Source organism: Erinaceus europaeus, chromosome 5 (genome assembly GCF_950295315.1).
Source record: "Erinaceus europaeus chromosome 5, mEriEur2.1, whole genome shotgun sequence".
Lineage (NCBI taxonomy): Eukaryota > Metazoa > Chordata > Mammalia > Eulipotyphla > Erinaceidae > Erinaceus > Erinaceus europaeus.
In genome coordinates this window covers 128,796,013-128,815,145 of record NC_080166.1, presented here as the reverse complement: position 1 = coordinate 128,815,145, position 19,133 = coordinate 128,796,013, and the positions used below count along the sequence as shown (strand labels likewise).

Below are 19,133 nucleotides of genomic sequence, written 5' to 3'. Positions count from 1 at the left end.
TTGCACTTTGCGCCACGTGTGCTTAACCCGCTGTGCTACCTCCCAACTCCCCACTAGGAATCATCTTAATGATCACTTAGTTTAATAATTTTTGCTATTATTCTTTAATATGTACACCAGAGAAGGAACTCAGGGCTCTGTGCATGCCCCACACCACTTAATAGCCTTCCCCAGTGCAATTTTCTGCTTGTTTATTTGTCTGAGGAAGGCATCTACAGTGCTCATGGCATGCCGTGGCTTGATCCCAGAGCCTGACAGACATCATGGTGTGCATTCCAGCAGAGGAGCTACTTCTCAGTTCTTCAATACTTTTGTTTTCTAGCCTGTGGGATGGAGGAGCAGTTAAGTTTTGTGAAATTTTCTCTTCTAGTTGGCATGATTTCTCTATAGATCTCCAGTACTGTAAGCTTTAGAGAGACCTGCTGTTTCTAAATACTGCTGAAGTCACATTTTGGAGTAGGGGGGCTTCTGAGGTCACAGAGTTACAAATTCCTACCAATGAATTTAACTCTCTCTACATTGCCCCTTGAAATAGTCACGCCATCTATGTAAGCATCTAAATAAGACCGTCTAAGCCTACTCTGGCCTGTTATGATCACAGCTTTTGGGAATGACTTTCACAGTCAGATTTAAGACCTGTCTGCAGGTCTGCTCTCACTGGCCTTCCTTCTATTACCTGGAGATCAAATTGACATATGTGGCCTAAACCCTTCTGTAAGAGACAGCTTCCAATGCAAGAGGACACGGATCATATTCCTGCCAGGATTAAACACTCGCAGTTTACACACCCATTTATCCCTCAAAAATCTCATTTTATTCTGCTAAGACCTGCGATCCAGACCCCTCACCAACTGTGCATGCTTTGAGTCATCTGCCCCCTTCATAAAATGCAGTTCCAGAGCCAACTGGGAAAGAAGATCCATCCTGGATACGTGTACATATTATCTCTCTTGCTTGTGGACACAAAACTCTTATTAATTTAGCACAGAAATAAACTGCATTTTGATAGCCATGTATATAAACCAGCGGTGTAGCTGGTTTAAGCCAAATCAATTAAAGCGATAATGTGAACAGCCTTCTTCAACCAGTGTTCGAGAGGTGGGATTTCAGCCTCTTCATTTCTAGTTTCAACGTCTCCCCTCATCTCTCATCTAGAATTATTGACTAGCCTTTACATACATGATTAAGAACATCTTTCTCCCACTCACCATAGAAAGCCTCTGCTACTTTCTAAGTGAACAGGCTATTGAAGGAGTTAGGACTCTGTGCCAAGTTTCTAGGTAGCCAGAAAGGTCAGGGTTGATAATTTTTTTCTTAAACCATGCTTATATACAAGGCAGACATAAAATCATCAGTAACTATCTTTTTTTTTTCTCCTTAAGTTTTATTCTTTTCTGCCCAGTCTCTCTTAGAATCTTTTTACATACTTAAGTCCTTATAAAAATTTATAAAGTTCCACAGATATCAACGATACATAAATTCCAAGGGGTTTTTGGATAACTGCCCAAAAAAAAAATCACTAACAGAAAAATCTTACTTCCCATTTAAAAAAAATGCACACGCATACATGTGGCTAACTGATCATAACTCTGCTCAGTCACAGGGTGACAAAAAAAGTCACCACCATAAAAGGATGTGTGTAATCTCTCTTAAAACAACATGCCAAGCCAGCCTACTTCAGTTTGGACAAATACTGACAGCTGCTGCAGAGACCTGAACAAGAAGTCATCAGGAGGTAAGTGTCACATTTTTAGCTTTTCTTAAACAAATTCTTTTGTGTTAAGACAAATTCTGAGTGCCTAAGTAAGACAGAAGGTAAAGATAAAGGGTCTTTTTAGTTACAAGCTACAAACACTTCTAACAAAAGGCACCTTCTGCTATATAGTTTAAAGTCTGGTGAGTGGCAATTCTGATGAGACAGTATTAAGCTAGATAAAAGAATTAGGTCATACTAGAAATATCTTCATCAAAAACGTCAGGTTTACTTTGTACTTTTGTGTGAACTCACAATTATTATTTTAAAAAGCATCAGCTCTAAATCGGCAAACAATGCTAATATTTCAGGATGCCTTAATATGAAGGTAAAAGAACAAAGTTATTTTTGAATGGAGAATGGAGTCTTTCTACTCCTCAGTGTACTGTGTATATGATGCCTTATTCAGCACAATATGAAATAGAAGAAATGGCAGACTGTACAGTTTGACCATTAGATCTATACATAAAAGTCTTTGCTATACTTCAGTTCTTTCTGTATTTTCACAATATCTTTCTCAGGACAGAATACATAGAATAGAACTAGGGGCAAAGGGTTTATGGATGCTTTTTAAGTTTTAGCTGTAAATAGATATTTTTCAGTTTACAGAAGCATTCTCCAGTGCACCCTTCACCCCTCCTGCCCCCACCCTGCAGGCTTCACTGCTTTTCAGTCAACCTGAGCACTTTCATTCCAAATATAAACTATTAATCAGTTCAGTGGAGAAAAAGAAGAAAAAAAAAAGAGTGTCTCTGCTGTTAGCTTTGTATTTATCTGATGACCAGTAAAGCTAAATAGGTCTCCATAGTTTTTTTTTTTTTCCCTACAACTATATGCCTAAAAGCTAATGGTGAATTTCAGGCAGTGATTTGCCCAGCGTGTATATCCAGGTTGGGACCAGAGGGACAAGAAACTCTTGGCAAATACAAACTGCCAGGAGACAGGGAGGTGTGTGTCAGCTCACCCAGAGCCCACAGTGCTTTCTGGACACTAACGTGCAGACGGCACATGGCTCTACAGAGACCTCGCCCATGGGGCTCGCCTGTCACATGGTGGTGGAGGTGGCGATTCCTTGTATGACTTATTCTCCCTGGGCTTTTATGGGCTTGTGAGTAATACTCCATGCAACTGACAGAGTAAATAGTAACTTGGGCCTCTCTCTTCTTGGTCCACTGGTGCATCCCATAGTCACTTACAAAGGGGTCTGCTACAAGATGGCTTGGAAACAGTCTGTGGGATAAAGGGTTTCTTCCTTAGGCAGTCTCCAGGGGCTGGGGTTAGTGCTCAGTGGTAGAACACATGCTTTGCATGCAGGAAGCCCCGGGTTGGATCCCTGGCACCACCCTACAGAAAGTTTCCCTTTCAAATAAATGTTTCTCACTTGTAAAGGACTTGGGGATGGATACATTTCTCCCTGACACTGAGGAGAGTTTGGCAGACCACCCGTGCTGAGGGGGTGTATGAGTGTGTGAGGGCACTTTCTAGACTCTGAAGTTGTTCAGCTTCCTATGAAATCCACACAGACACAGGGCTTTAATCTAAGATGAGCTAACACGTGAAAATTCTCAGGAAATAGCCAGGGTTGCCAAGACCCTTTAGAGTCCTGTGAGCTCAGTGAGAAGTGAAAACTTTTGCTGACTCTCCTCAACTGCGTACAAAGTATATAAAAATCAGTATCATAAATCTCTTCTTTCAAGGAAACTTTCTGTCAAAAAAATCTATTCAGTTTTACAGAAATGTTGGTTAAAATAGTAAAATGTATATTTATGTAATCTGTACATACTATAAAAGACACTACACCAAGAAATCAGTGTTTTTTTTTTTTTTTAATAGAGACAGAGAAACTGAGAGGAGAGATAGTGAGGGAGAAAGAGATTCCTACAGCACTGACTGAGCACTCGGGAAAGCTTCCCCCTGCAGGTGGGGACTGAGGAATTCAGCCTGAATCCGTGGTAAGATGTGCGCTCGACCTGGTATACCAGCACCTGTCCCCAATGAGTGTCTTTATTTAAGTCAACCTCCCTTCCAGGCTCCCCAGCCCTCTCTTAGTACTCAGACAGCTGTGAGCAGGTAGGTGTTAGTTACAGTTTTAAGATATCCTGGTTCCTAGCTTAGCTGTTTTTCCACCAATAAGGAGCTAGGGGTGAACTGTACTGTGCTGGGTGCTGGGTGTAATTTCAAGAATTGCCTGGATTGAGATCAACAACTGGTCACAGTTGTTGAGTGGTGTCAAGGCAGGTCTCATCCTCCGTTTCGCCACTGGAAATGGAAGTTCGTGAGTTTGGTGAGGGTTGAGAGAGAGAGAGAGAGAGAGAGAGAGAGAGAGAGGAGGGGGAGGTATGCTGGGGAAGTGCCTGGAACAGTCTGAAATTAACACCGGCTACTATGATTCATCAAAAGCTGACTGTGGTCTGATAAAGAGCTAATTTGATTATGAGTGGTGTAGGCTTCTGGGCATCACTTGTGGGCTGGCTGGAAATTCAGAAAACTAGCAGCACAGTCCTCACACAGTGTTGCAAGCTAGTGGGGAGCAGGGAAAACAAGCAGCTTAGGCTGGGGAACCAGCTCACCCAGGAGGGCGCCTGCTTTCCCATGCACATGCCCCACAGTGCCCCTCTGGGGGTGCAGGTGAGGGAAAGTGCAGGGTAGGGGGGAGGCAGAGTCAGGGAAGCACCCGGGGACAGCAAATTAGAGGAGACAGGCCAGAAGAGGAGGTGTCAGACAGAGGTGGCAAGCTGTGAAAGAATCAGGGCTTAGAAAGGCTGCAGGCCAGTTTTTCAGAAGTTGAAGTGACATGGCAGAAGTGATTTGGGCTGGTGGCAGCCAGGGACTGGAAGAGGGCAGAAGGCCGGCGTCGCCATGGAGGTGAAGCAGTGTGCAGGCAGGAAGAACGCTGCCACCATCGAGGGCTCTGCCGTGCTGGGGCTTCCAAAGGCACGAGAAGGACATCCAGGGAAAACTGCAGCAGAGGGAGGGCAGCAGGAGACAGACAGGGGAGCATCCAGACAGACAGACAGTGGTGCAGAAGAGGCTCCCGGGTGGCTCATGGCACAGAAGTGTCCGCTGATGGGAGGTGGAGGTTCGGGGGAAGTCCTGAGCCCTGACCGCCTTGTGAACCCTGACCAGCCCTGCTGAGGGAGTGAGCGCCCTGAGCAAAAACATGGTGGGATCTCTCTGATCCCAGTCACATGGCTACTGAAGGAATCTGGCTCATTCCTATGAGATAACAGAGATCAGAAACAAAACTTGGAATGCCCTCTCTTTCCAGTAGAAAAGGGACACATTAATGCCATTTTCTGTCACTGCAGGGGCTTCACCAATCTGAGCCAGCTTTACATATAGAGAGAGACAAGACAGAGACAGAGACACCACAGCAAAGAGGCTTCCCCCCCGGTGTTGTGGGGACTGGACTTGACCCTGAGCTGCATGCTTAGCAAAGCAGGCCACCTCCCAGTGAGCTACCTTGACACCTGGAGGTGTTTTATTTTTAGAAATGCTTTCAGAAACATCAGAGGGCAGTGTGTGAAGCCGGTGGAGCCGGGCCCCCACTGCACTAAAGCAAGTTCTGGTGATGCGGCTGCTTTCATACTCTCTTTCTCTCTCTCTGTCTCTGTCTCTCTCTGCTCCTGTGAAAGAGAGAAAAAGAAAGGGAGGAGAGAAAGAAAGGAAGAAAGAGAAATAAAGATCACAGGGTGAAGACGACACAGATTTGGGCCTTCCTCAAAGAACCGCTTTATAGCACACTGTTCCCTACCCCACACCTGGAAACAAAATACCTGTGTTCCATACACTGACATGAAGATTACCATGAGATTCTATTACTATTACTTATCACTACAATTCTGAAACATTATGCCATAAGACTGAAGTTCTTAAAGCCAGCCTTCTGTCTTTAGCTCATGACTTCAACAGACCATGCAAGGGGGCACTTGTGCCCCCAAGATCCATACCAGGAGCACATACACAGTCAGTGAAAGCTCAAAGAGACAGTGCCGGAATATGTGAGGCTCCCAGTGTGCATGCGGGCATTTGGGGTTCTGTCAGTTCCACTGCTGCTTGCTCCCAGGAGCTGCTGGTCTGAGCTACCTGAGGGCCCCGGGCTTTTGGAACCACAGAGAACAGAGGGAACTGCAGGAAGGACAGGAACGGTTCTATTCTATGTTGAAGAAGACACAACAGAGTTGCTCTGTCCTATAAAGCAACCTCCACTGAGCCACTGGAGGTGGTTGGAACCCAACTATGTCATGGGGTCATGGGGTCACACTTCCATGAGCCTGAGAAAGCCAGCTCTCCAGAAAGCAGGAAAGAGGGGTCTCCTCTGACAGACTGATGGCACATGACTCCACTCTGAATATAAGGTCTTTGGGGAATCTGAGGTTGTGTCCTAAGAGGTTTGCTGTTATAAGGAGTATACTATCTGACTTGGTCTAAGGAGCCACCAGGGGCCATGCCCTGGGTTTCTTGCCCAACATCATGACTGGGTTTTCCATCTGCCTGTCTGACAGTCCAGCAGGACACACAGTTTTATGCATGGCAGGGGGGTTGTTTAGTCAGCATCCATGTAGCAGAAAGGAAGCGACACTGGACCAAACTCGACATTCCCCTTTACTCAGCATGCCGAACAAGGGGGCCTCTGCAAACAACAGACACGTATTTATGAGGGTGGGCAATCGTGGAAGAAGCAGTGGCTTCTTAAACTTACTCAAGTGTCAGTTCTCAGGGGCACTCAACAACCTGCTTTCCTGGTAAGTCAGGACTGGTTTACACTCCCTCGGCTGGACAGAGCCACAGCCGTGTGATTCTGATGAACTCAAGTCTTCATCTGCCCGCTCCTTTCCCAAGGGCTTAGTTTGCCCTCCACTCCAGGAGTCCCCCCTCGAACCTACATCTCCCTCAAGAAAAGAGCCCAAGGACTCTTCTGCTTCAAAAGGAGTTAGAGGAAGGGGCAGACCAAATGGCCCTGTCACGTAACAATACACAGATCTGATGAGCACTGCTGGGTCCACAGTTTCTTGCCACTCTTCTGGAGGTGTTTGAGGACTTCCTCTTTGGGGCAAGTCTCTGGGGGCTGTGAGTCAGATCAGCTCAAGGTGTAAACATGGCCTTGAGCAAACCTGACTTTCAGAGAAGTTACCTCCTCCTAACTGTCACCATGGCCTTTCAGGACCCATTCACTTCACTGTTGGAGCTCATTTACATAAACTACTAGAAGTTTAACCTCCTTCTCTTATAAGGTGTAGATAATTATTAAAAGAATAAATACCGGGAGGTAGAGGCAACCTCTCAGGAAGCTTAAAGCAAAAATGAAAAGCCAATATCCTAGTGCTGTCTCTGAATCACACTGAGAAGGTGTTATGCTGTATCTACCACAAGTAACAGGTAAGAAAATAATCATCAAAGCAAGGGAATTGAAATTGCACAAGCAAGATAAATCTGCTGTGTGAAAAATTACAAATGTCTCCAAATCTGTAAGTAGGACAAATATTTTTAAAGTATGTTGGAGTTTAGATTTTTTTTTCTTTTACATACTATGATCAGACTGCTCAAATACATGAGAGCCCGTTTGTTGTTTTCCTCTGTGGCTACAGAGAGCTTGCTGGGTCATGTCAACATGTCCGGTTATGCAAAAAAGACATGATAGTGTCTTGAGACACTGCCTATTAGTAGAGAGCTTAAGAGAAACACACACAAGGACCACTCTCAAAAAACATCAGTCCGAATGCTCTGAAAGCTATTTTGCTGTAACAGGAATTGCCACCTTACCCACCCTGGGTAAAAGTGTCACCAAACAGGCCCACATCCCTTTACAGAGACAACACTGGGATGGGCTTCTCTGCTTAGCAGCAGGTCTCTGTACTACTGTGACCTGCCTGTGAACATACGAGGAGGCAAGGGTGTTCCTCAGGTGGAGGTGAGTCAGAACTCACCCTTTATGCGGCCCCCAGTCAGAATCACGCAGGGACCATACTAGGGTTTCTCACTAGAAAGCAGTATGTGCATACGATTCTTCCACACAGAAGCGTGAATTCATCTTGAGAGGCCAAAGGATCAGTCTGGCACTCCTACAGGCAAGTCCTATATTCCTCTGCTAAGTGGCCCCCCACCCCAAATATGGTACTTAAGAGGGGAAAACCTTTACTTGTAAAGCATAGACAACCATGTGTGTCCACGCTGTTCCAATTAAAAAGAAAAAAGCTCTGACTGATAGGATTATTCTCAAGGCACAAAGATTGGAAGTAAACACTTCTTAGATTTTTCTCTCAGTAATGACTGAACAAACCAGAGTAACTTGAGTTGCAGTATAACTACCCTCAATAACATGCTAAATACTGGCTAAAAAGTATGAAGATGGGGGCCGGGGGGTAGCGCAGTGGGTTAAGCACACATGGTGCAAAGCACGAAGACCAGCGTAAGGATCCCAGTTTGAGCCCCTGGCTCCCCACTTGCGGGGGGGGGGGGGGTCGCCTCGTAAGTGGTGAAGCAGGTCTGCAGGTGTCTGCCTTTCTCTCCCCCCCCCCCCCCGTCTTCTCCTCCTCTCTTGATTTCTCTCTGTCCTATCCAATAACAATGGCAGTAATAAGAACAACAATAACAACGGTAAACAACAAAGGCAACAAAAGGGGAAAAAATGGTCTCCAGGAGCAGTGGATTCGTAGTGCTGGCACCAAGCCCCAGTGATAACCCTGGAGGCAAAAAAAAAAAAAAAAAGTACGAAGATGTGAAAGATTTATAATATTATAAAAATCAAGTAGACAAAACAAGATCAGAAGAGAAAACACAAGTAGAACCTCCACTGGAATTGGCATATTGCACCAAAGTAAAAGAATCTGGGGTGGGGGTGGGGAGAATACAGGTCCAAGAAGGATGACAGAGGACCTAGTGGGGGTTGTACTGTTATATGGGAAACTGAGAAGCGTGTACCAACTATTGTATTTACTCTTGAATGTAAATAATTAATTCCCCAATAAAGAAATAAAAAAACAAAAGACTGCATAGAACGTGCGATACAGCATTCCTGTTTACGGCCTCCTCTCCCCCACATTTCTAAGAGGGTAGTGAGATTAAAATGATGGTAACTAATATTTATCCAATATTCTGTGAATCAAATGTTGAGCCAACCATTTTACATGTATTAAAACTTTTTTAACATTACAAGAAAATCAAGTAGACAGAGGAAGAAAAGGAAGATGCTAATCAACTGTATCAGAAAAACAGATGATTCAAAGAGGAATTTGCAAGCTCCGTGGTTGATAAAGGAGCACCATGGTGCAGAGTTAGCAGAAGCCAGCGCATTTCAAGGAAAGCAACTAAGCAAACGGCACTGACCCAACACCTCGCTCAGATACCAAATGGCACTCCCAACAGCACCCACTCAGCCTCTGGCCTTTGGTCCTCTGCCAGCAAAAGGTGTCCTATCATTTCTGTCTGCCCAGGACCTAGTAAATGGAGGCCCTGGAGACCATTTCCGCTGAATGAACAGACAGAGCAGTAACTTAAAGGTCAGAAAGTATAACCCTGGGAGTCGGGCAGTAGTGCAGCGGGTTAAGCACACATGGCGCTAAGCGTAAGGATCCCGGTTCGAGCCCCCGGCTCCCCACCTGTAGTAGAGTAGCTTCACAGGCGGTGAAGCAGATCTGCAGGTGTCTTTCTCTCCTCCTCTCTGTCTTCCCCTCCTCTCTCCACTTCTCTCTGTCCTATCCAACAACAACAAAATCAATAACAACAACAACAACAATGAAAAACAAGGGCAACAAAAGGGAAAATAAATAAATAAAAAGAATCCCTCTCTCTCTTTCTTACTCTCTCTATCTTTGCCTTAAGAGTTATTGCTGGGGCTCAGCACTACAAATTCACTGCTCCTGGCAGACACTTTTTTTTTTTTTCCATTTTATTTGACAGGACAAAGAGAAATTGAGAGAGGACTGGGAGATAGAGAGGGAGAAAGAGAGAGACCTGCAGACCTGCTTCACCACTTGTGAAGCATCCTCCCTGCAGGTGGGGAGTGGGGAGCTCAAACAGAGATCCTTGCTCTTCATACTACGTGCACTTAACCTGGTGCGCCACTGCCTGGCCTCTCCCCTCAAGATGTTATCTCTTAGATGAGAAACTTAGATTAGTTAGTATGGAAGTGGGACAAGAGTCAAGCACATGGAAAGTCTGTCATCTCAGTTTGGAAAAGATGAAACTGACTGAAACTCTCAATTGGCACAGGATATAAACCAGAACTAAGGTTCTATGCCAGAGTTGCTGACTAATAGGATCAGCCTTTGAAGTTATGAGGGACCCAAACAGACACACTTCAAAACACAGAACACTTAGATTCCCCTTTCTCTCAGGTCACCTCTGAACCATTTCACGTTCACATGTGTATAGTGCGAGAGCCCTTCTTGGGATTGGTGTGTATAGGAGGAGGGTCAACAGTATTGCTCTTGGGATTCTATGAGTCGGAATCAACGGGTCTGGTGCCATTTGGGAAGGCCTTTCTTCTGGAACTAAGAGTCCAGTGTACTAGGGAAAATGTTCCCCCACTTGAGGCAGTGGGGTTACTTACAGGTGAGGATGGTGCCACTTTGAAACCACTTTGAACTAGACACTCAGTTCTTCAATCAGACAGCTGCCCTGCCTGGCCTAGTGGGGTACAGAGAGCCGGGACATAAGACAGCAAGACCCAGTGCCACCTTTGGCCTCTCTGACAATCCTCAGGTGGAAAGCAGCAATTCCTAGCTCACAGAGTAGCTGTGAAGGCTTAAAGGCCTGGTAAAAAACCAGTGCCTGATTCCGAATAAAAAGGCACTGAAGGGTCATATGGCTAGAGTGTATATTGGGGGGGAGGCTTGCTTTTCTTCCTCCCCAGAGGTGACAGGAAGTTATCTGCTTTCCTTACTTAACATTATTCCTTGTCCAGAAACAGATTCTATCTCCACTGCCATGTTCAGTGGCTTTGGCATAAGATACTTAATAACCAGTGCTGTCAGATGTTGGATCATTCAGTTAGCTGGTAATTTTCACCTAATTACCCTCGAGTTTCCCGTGTTCTGCAGCCCTGTCTGTTCCGGCTGTATTTGGTGCATATTTCATTCGGGGATAAGTTGGATGAGTGTTGACAAACTGACCGACAGCTGCAGCTTCTTCCCTGAATTTTACATTAGGGCCACTTTTCTCCTTTCCTCATGACTAGTGTCCACACCTTGTCTCTTCTCTTTCATGTATTTTAAAGGCAGTTTCCACGAATCTCCTTTGAATAACTCTTTGCAATAATGTTGAACATGAAACACATGTTGAGATTTTTTTTTTTGAGGAGTCAAATCATTTTCATGGAAGTTCGAAAAATGAAAAATAGACTTTCTTAGCTGGAATTTTCACCTCTGCCTGTGTCTAAGTTCTTGAAAAGCCACTTTTCTCATGAAGCATTTCTAGGCTAGCTGGGTAAACTGCTTTCTACCTTTGTTCCACAAATGCAGTTCCTATGATTTCCTTTTCAAGAACCTCTCCAGTTTTTTCTGTACAGAAGTATAAAGTTTCTAGTCATTTTTTGTTCCCCTTTCCATTTTTTTGCAATTATCTTATACTTTCTTTCTTTTTTTTTTTTTTTAAAAAAATATATCTCCAAGGTTATTGCTGGAGCTCGGTGCCTGAACCATGAATCCACTGCTCCTGGAGGCTATTTTTTCCCCTTTTGTTGCCCTTTTTGTTTTATCGTTGTTGTGGTTATTGATGTCGTCGTTGCTGGATAGAGCAGAGAGAAATGGAGAGAGGAGGGGAAGACAGAGGGGGAGAGAAAGACACCTGCAGTCCTGTTTCACCACCTGTGAACCGACTCCCCTGCAGGTGGGGAGCTGGGGGCTCGAACCAGGATTCTTACACTGGTCCTTGCACCATGTGCGCTTAACCTGCTGTGCTACCACCCGACCCCCAATATTTTTATTTATTTATCAATGAGAAGGATAGGAAAAGAGAGAGAGAGAGAACTAGACATCACTCTGGTACATGTGCTGCTGGGGATCAAACTCAGGACCTCATGCTTGAGAGTCCAATGCTTTATCCACTGCACCACCTTCCGGACCACTCTTATAATTTCTTTAGGCAAATGTTCTTTTCTCAAACTTCCAGAATTGTATATTTCTTATTTTCAATTTTTCTCTTAAAAAATAAATGCATTCAAGGTTGTGTTTTACATTAACTCTTCCCAGCCTTGGCACACAGTATTTTTGTCTCTTAGTTCTGGGTGTTTCAAAATTTCCACTGTGAATTTTCTTTCTTTCTTTTTTCTTTTCTTCTTTTTTTTCTTCCTCCAGGGTTATTACTGGGGCTTGGTGCCAGTACTATGAATCCACTGGTCCTGGTGGCCATTTTTCATTTCTTTTTTTTTTTTTATTGGATAGGACAGAAAGAAACAGAGAAAGGAGGGAAGATAGAGAGGAAGAGACAGATAGATATCACAGACCTGCCTTACTGCTTATGAAACAACTCCCCCTGCAGATGGGGAGCTGGGGTCTTGAACTGGGATTCTTGTACTTCATACTATGTGCCTAACCCAGTGCACCACCACCTGGCTCCCTCCTTTGTGATTGTTTTAACTCAAAAATTCTGCAAAAATATCTATTTTCAGATTGCAGGTTTTCCCTTTGCCTCTGTGCTGCTGACTTCTAATTCCGTTGCACTACAGCCAGAGAATAGGAGCTGCTACTAGTGATTTGCTGAAGAATCTGAGATACCTCTGGAGACCAGATTTGTAAATAACGTGCATGTGCCCTCAGCATGAATTCTGTTCACGCTTATGCCGTGTTGGGTAAATCCTCTTTCATCTATGTTTTCACCTGCCACGGTTTCATAAAACTGAGTTGAAATCTCTCTTTTTTGGTCGTCGAGTTGCTAATTTCTTCCTTAAGTTCTGTCGACTTTTGCCAACATCTGCGCGATGTATGATTATTTCAATGTTGTTTGTGGACTATTCTTTCTAACTACTGTTACATCTCCCTTTAGCCCTGTTGCTAAGGACTGTGCCTTGAAGCCTTCCTTCCTTTCTTTCCTTCTTTCTTTTCCAGTTCCAGTACCTATAATAGTGGGCTTTCCACTGAATAGGATTTGCTTAGTATTATTTTCTCTGCCCTTTTTTTTTTTTATCTTTCTTAGTCACTTTGAGCTATATCTCTTCTAAGCATCATACAGCTGGATTTAAAAAAGAAAAACCCAAGCACTCTCTTGTCTTTTAATAGGTGAGTTCAATCCATTTAAATTTAACTTTTCTCCCCTCATATGTTCTCAGCATCCTCCTTCTATACTGTTTTTTCCCCACAGTCTCCTCTTCTGTTTTCTATCAAGAACGACTTTTTCCATTTTTGTTCCCTGTGGCTTTACGTTGTATTTCTTCATTTTGATGACTAACCTATTGACATGCTCTTACTGCAGACCTACATCCTTACTGAACTCCTCTGATACTGTCTGTTAGCATCACTACTGTACAGAAGCTGGAACTAGGTTAGCAGCATCAGTTCATTGATTACAGCAGTTGGAAAGTAGATTTGCAATTGATGCTTCAAATACACTGAAATAATTGTCTTCTTTTTTTAATGGCAGTTTCACCACTGGGTGTTTTGAAATTTTGTCTTAATTTTCATGACTTTCACGTTAGAATTGTACACAGAAATGACAGACTAAGCATGCCCTCACAGAATTCACTGTTAGTTGCTTCCTTGGTTTTGTTAGTTTCTTCCAGCTATGGAAGTTTATTGATCTACTTTCAACTTTGGGTCTTGAAATTGCCTTTTTTTTTTTTTAAATATTTATTTATTTCCTTTTGTTGCCTTGTTGTTGTAGTTATTATTGTTGTTGTTACTGATGTCGTCATTGTTGTATAGGACAGAGAGAAATGGAGAGAGATGGGGAAGACAAAGAAAGAGAGAGAAAGACACCTGCAGACCTGCTTCACCACCTGAGAAGTGACTCCCCTACAGGTGGGGAGCCAGGGGCTCGAACCAGGATCCTTATGCCAGTCCTTGCGCTTTGCACGACATGCACTTAATCCGCTGCACTACCGCCCGAGTCCCTTGAAATTTCATTCTAACAACATTTATCACAAGAAAAGAACTGGAAATCATCCAAATGTTCACCAAGGGAAGGACTAGGCAGATTGTGTGCTGACACCCTGGCTTACCATAGAATACTTAGCCAAAGTCTGGGAGTCAGTCTACGCTAACTACCATACTAGAAGGTTCATGTCACTTAGTGTGGGGATAAACACTAACTAGCATTATCGGGATGAGCATTTTTCAGTGTATACAAATGTCAGATCATTACGCTGTACACCTGAAGTAAGCCTTGCCTATGCCAACCACCTCCACCCCCACCGCATACAGAAGGACTACAGAATACACTCATCCATGAGTGTGCTAAGTGAGGTCATGAAGACAAGGCAGCACAGGTGCAATGCTCAGGAGCCAGGACCAATGTACACAGCAGGCACTGGTGGTTGCCTGCAGGATGACACAGCTTCAAATCAATTTTAAGATTTGTTGGAGCAGTTTGTGTTGCTCCTTTTGCTCTTCACTGTCATGGTCGCCGTGGTCACTGTCTTCTTAAAAAAAAAAAAAAAAGAAAACCTGACTTTCGGTTCCTAAGAGTAGACCCTAGACCGGCTTGTTTCTCAGACATTTTAGGTTAACACAAATCAGATCACTGCAGTAAGCTCGTACTTCGCTATAAATGTGTGAATGATTTCATTTCCTGGCAATAGATACGTATTTGGCAAGAAAAAAAAAATCCAGCTGAAATTCAATTTGAAAGAAAAGTTTTATTTGTATCTGGTAACCTGGGGGAGGTGCTTTGCATGATTTTATTCTTAATCAGTGATTCAGAAAAGGAAGGGGTCATTTCTACTGAAAAGAATGAGTGTATTCCTTCTTGTTGCAAAAAAAGAGAAAACAAATAAGAAAAAAAAAAAAACCACATTTACCCTATTTTGATGGTTCTATTTCCTCTGCCTGGGCTTTGTCAAAAGTGCTAAGTCGCAAGTAAAAACACCAATGTTATACTCCATTTTCCCTGTTACTGCACGTGTAACCATATTGTAACCATGGCAGAATTTTTGAAACTGCATGAAAAGTCTCAAATTTCAAAAGTGGGTTCCGGGGGGCCAGGCAATAGCAACATGTTTGGCTGAGCACCCAGAGTGTCGAGCGTAAGAAGCTGGGTTCAAGCCTCTGTCCCCACCTATGGGGGAAAGCTTCACGAGCAGAGAAGCAGTGCTGCAGGCTTCGCTCTCTCTCCAATAAAGAAAGAAATAGGAGCCCAACAAGCAGTTCATGCTGCTTTTATTTAAAGATGCTATGGTCGAAAGGAAAAGAGGAAGCCCATTTGGAAGTAGGAGCAGGAGCAGGTGTGGGTGTGATTTGGAAGGAAAGAGAGGGCAGGGTCATGCGGTGGGGGGAAGGGCAAATACATATACATACATCCAGAAAGCTATAGAAACCTTGGGAGAATTGCTGTAGCTTCCAATGGAAGGAATGGGGGTACATAACTGGGGGTGGGAATGGTGCAGAATGAATACCCGCTACTTTATAATTTTGTAAATCAATATTAAGTCACTAATAGAATAAATAAATAAGTGAATAATAAAGATGTTCTCGCTGAAGCAATTACAGAAGTCAGACCTTCCACCTTCTGCACCCCGGAACGATCCTGGGTCCATGCTCCCAGAGGGATAAGAGAATAGGGAAGCTTCCAAGGGAGGGGATGGGATGGGGAACTCTGGTGGTGGGAACTGTGTGGAAATGTATACCTCTTATCCTATGGCCTTGTCGATATTTTTCTCTTATAAATAAATCAATCTAAAAGATGCTCTCGCTGAGTGTACTCTCTTCCCATGCTGTTCCAGGGGTCCCCGGACACTGCTGCCGGATGTGAAAATGGAAAACAGCTCCACTGCGGCCTCTGGCGCTCCCCCCGGGGGCGACTGCGACCTGTACGCCCATTACCCCACCGCCAGGATCCTGATGCCTCTGCATTACAGCGTCGTCTTCGTCATCGGGCTGGTGGGGAACCTGCTGGCCTTGGTGGTCATCGTTCAGAACCGGAAGAAGATCAACTCGACCACCCTCTACTCCACAAACCTGGTGATCTCGGATATCCTTTTCACCACCGCCTTGCCCACGCGGATCGCCTACTACGCCCTGGGCTTTGACTGGCCGATGGGCGACGCCCTGTGCAGGGTCACCGCGCTGCTCTTCTACATCAACACCTACGCGGGTGTGAACTTCATGACCTGCCTGAGCATCGACCGCTTCTTCGCAGTGGTGCATCCGCTGCGGTACAACAAGATGAAGCGGATCAAGCACGCCAAGGGCATCTGCGTCTTCGTCTGGGTGCTGGTGTTTGGCCAGACACTGCCGCTGCTCATCACGCCCATGTCCAAGGAGGAGGGCGGACGGACGACGTGCATGGAGTACCCCAACTTCGAGGGCACCGAGTCTCTCCCCTGGATCCTGCTGGGTGCCTGCTTCGTGGGGTATGTGATCCCGCTGGTCATCATCCTCATCTGCTACTCGCAGATCTGCTGCAAACTTTTTAAGACCGCCAAGCAAAACCCGCTGTCGGATAAGTCTGGCGTCAACAAGAAGGCTCTCAACACCATTGTTTTCATCATTGTCGTGTTCGTGCTCTGCTTCACGCCTTATCACGTCGCCATCATCCAGCACATGATTAAGAAGCTGCAGGCTTCGCAGCTCCTGGGCTGTGGCCAGAGGCACTCGTTCCAGATCTCTCTGCACGTCACCGTGTGCCTGATGAACTTCAACTGCTGCATGGACCCTTTCATCTATTTCTTTGCGTGCAAAGGGTACAAGAGGAAGGTTATGAGGATTCTCAAGCGGCAGGTCAGTGTGTCCATTTCCAGTGCCGTGAAGTCGGCCCCGGAAGAAAACTCGAGGGAGATGACAGAAACACAGATGATGATACATTCCAAGTCTTTAAATGGAAAGTGAGAGGGAATGGAATCGTGGGTGCCGAGCAAACTGTGTGTGCAAGTTGGAGGGACGTCTCATGGAGCAAAGTGATTTTTTGTCTTCCAAGCCAGATTCTTTGAAATTCCTTATTTGGAATTGGAGTTCCTTGGGGGAGCGCAAATAATTTGGGCCAATTCTTCATCTCCAAATTGGAAGCAAACTAGTATTTTTGCATTGTTTACACTTACGAGAACATCGTAAAGCAAAGTTCTAGTCTGTACACAAAATACTAGGCCAGTAGGGAGGTGATTTTAACAGCCCAATATTAAAATGTTTTGTGTTAATGAAAATGTGTTCATTAACATTTCCTGCCAATGATGTGGCAAAAAGACTGTACAGTGCCTGTGTAAAAATGTTAATATGGTAAAATATTTTCTTTGGTAACATGTTTTTACAACCTATGTCTTGTCTGACTTTAGTTCCTCAATAACACCAGCTTTTTCTTTTGATCTGTTCTGAGTCCTAACATTCTGTGTCAAAGAACTCTCTGAGAATAAAGAGCAGGAGGTTACACAATGGTGAGAACAGCCCCAATGTTCATAGTCAACCAACAGCAGAAGTCACAGGGAGGAAGAGCATCAAGTGGAGTGGGTAGATCTGGAGGACATCCGAAAAGTAATGCTGTTGGTGACAACATGATAAGCACGGTGACAGTGGCAATAAAAGCACTCAGCTCATCCCCAGACAGCCAGCACAGTGTCTAAGGCCACTGTTCAGGGAGGTGACAAGGACTTGATGTGAAGGTCTTCACTGGCACAAGGGCTGGCTTCAGCCTTCTTGGAAAATAAAATACACATATAAATTTGGGTTTTTCTTGGTCCTTTTGCTGGCACCTTCTGTATTTTATTTTTTAATTTTTATTTATAAAAAAGTAAATACACAAAAACCATAGGATAAGAGGGGTTCAACTTCACACAGTTCCCACCACCAGAACTCCATATCCCCTCCCCTCCCCTGATAGCTTTCCTATTCTTTAGCCCTCTGGGAGTATGGACCCAGGGTCATTATGGGATGCAGAAGGTGGAAGGTCTGGCTTCTGTAATTGCTTACCTGTCAACCCATGCTCCCAGCCTGTCTCTCTCTTTCCCCAGTGAGGCAGGACTCTGGGGAAGCAAGGCTCCAGGACACATTGGTGGGGTCATCTGCCCAGGGAAGTATTTTAGTAGTTTGGGTTACCAGAAAGGGTGGGGTGAAAAAGAGGGAGGGTGTGTGTGTGTGTGTGTGTGTGTGTGTGTGTGTGTGTTACTGCTTATCTAAATAAAATAGGGAGTAAAGTGCAAACTATAAACATAGCAACCTAAGGAGTTACTTACAACAGTATACTTTTGCTCAAAAGATACCTCAGAACCAGTAGCACAGCCTCTGCAAATATGGTCACCTTGTCTGCCATTCAGATTTATTTTAGTCAACCCCCCAAACTACCCTAATACAGTATTTGTTAGCAGTGATAGCCATTTTGATAATGGAGCTGAAAGAAATGAAATACTGTCTCATGAGACAAATTTTAAATTTATACTAGGCTTTATACTCAAGAACTTCTGTCTTTCCTTTTTAACAAAGATTTATTTACTAGTGAGAAAGTAGAGAAGGAATCAGAGCATGGTTTTGGCATATGCAATGCCGGGGTTAAACTATGGACATTATGCTTGAGAGTCTAATGCTTTATTCACTGTGCCACGTCCTGGGACACACTTTCTATTATTTTTTCTTTATGGGGGGGTGGTTAATGGTTTACAATCAACAGTAAAATACAGTAGTTTGTACATGTGTAACATTTCTCAGTTTTCCACATAACAATTCAGCCCCTGCTAGGTCCTCCTCTGCCATCATGTTCCAGGACCTGAATCCTGCCCCCCCCCCCACACCCCAGTCTTCTACTTCTTTGTTTGGTAACATGTTTTTACAACCTGTGTCTTGTCTGACATACGCCAAACCCAGTCCAATTTCTGCTCTGTGTTTCTTTATTTTTCAACTTATTATTATTAGTGATTTAGTAATGATCGACAAGATTATGCGATAAGAGGGGTACAATTCCATACAATTCCTACCAGCAGTGTGCCATATCCCACCCCCTTCATTGGAAGGTTCCCTATTCTTTATCTTTCTGGGAGTATAGACTAGAGGTCCTTATGGGGAGCAGAAGGTGGAAGGTGTGACTTCTGTAACTGCTTCTCAGCTGTACATGGGCGTTGACAGGTCAATCCACACTCCCACTTGTTTCTATCTTTCCCTAGTGTGGTAGGGCTCTGGGAAGAGCACTTTCTTTTTAAATTCTTACCTTAACTGTTAATTTTTTTTTCTGTTAGAGCTGTATCTCAATGTCTGACTGAACACCACTTATTGAGTACTTTCAGATCTGTATTACTGATTTTCAAAGACTA

The 19,133-nt window shown here is 44.3% G+C and overlaps 2 protein-coding genes across 4 annotated transcripts in view; one reads left to right on the top strand and one right to left on the bottom strand.

The window, feature by feature from the left end:
- The window catches only part of UBAC2 (UBA domain containing 2), a 195,747-nt gene that overhangs the window by 68,978 nt on the left and 107,636 nt on the right, over positions 1-19,133 (bottom strand). The gene's annotated exons all lie outside the window — the stretch shown is intronic.
- Positions 1,611-17,201, top strand: GPR183 (G protein-coupled receptor 183). Its single transcript, XM_007521921.3, has 2 exons — positions 1,611-1,735; positions 15,627-17,201. Exon 2 carries the CDS (start codon positions 15,658-15,660, stop codon positions 16,729-16,731), a length of 1,074 nt encoding a protein of 357 aa, XP_007521983.1. The 5' UTR covers positions 1,611-1,735; positions 15,627-15,657; the 3' UTR covers positions 16,732-17,201.

Excerpts from the sequence above, each read along its gene's own strand:
- GPR183 (XM_007521921.3), top strand. The coding sequence starts at position 15,658 with ATGGAAAACAGCTCCACTGCGGCCTCTGGCGCTCCCCCCGGGGGCGAC.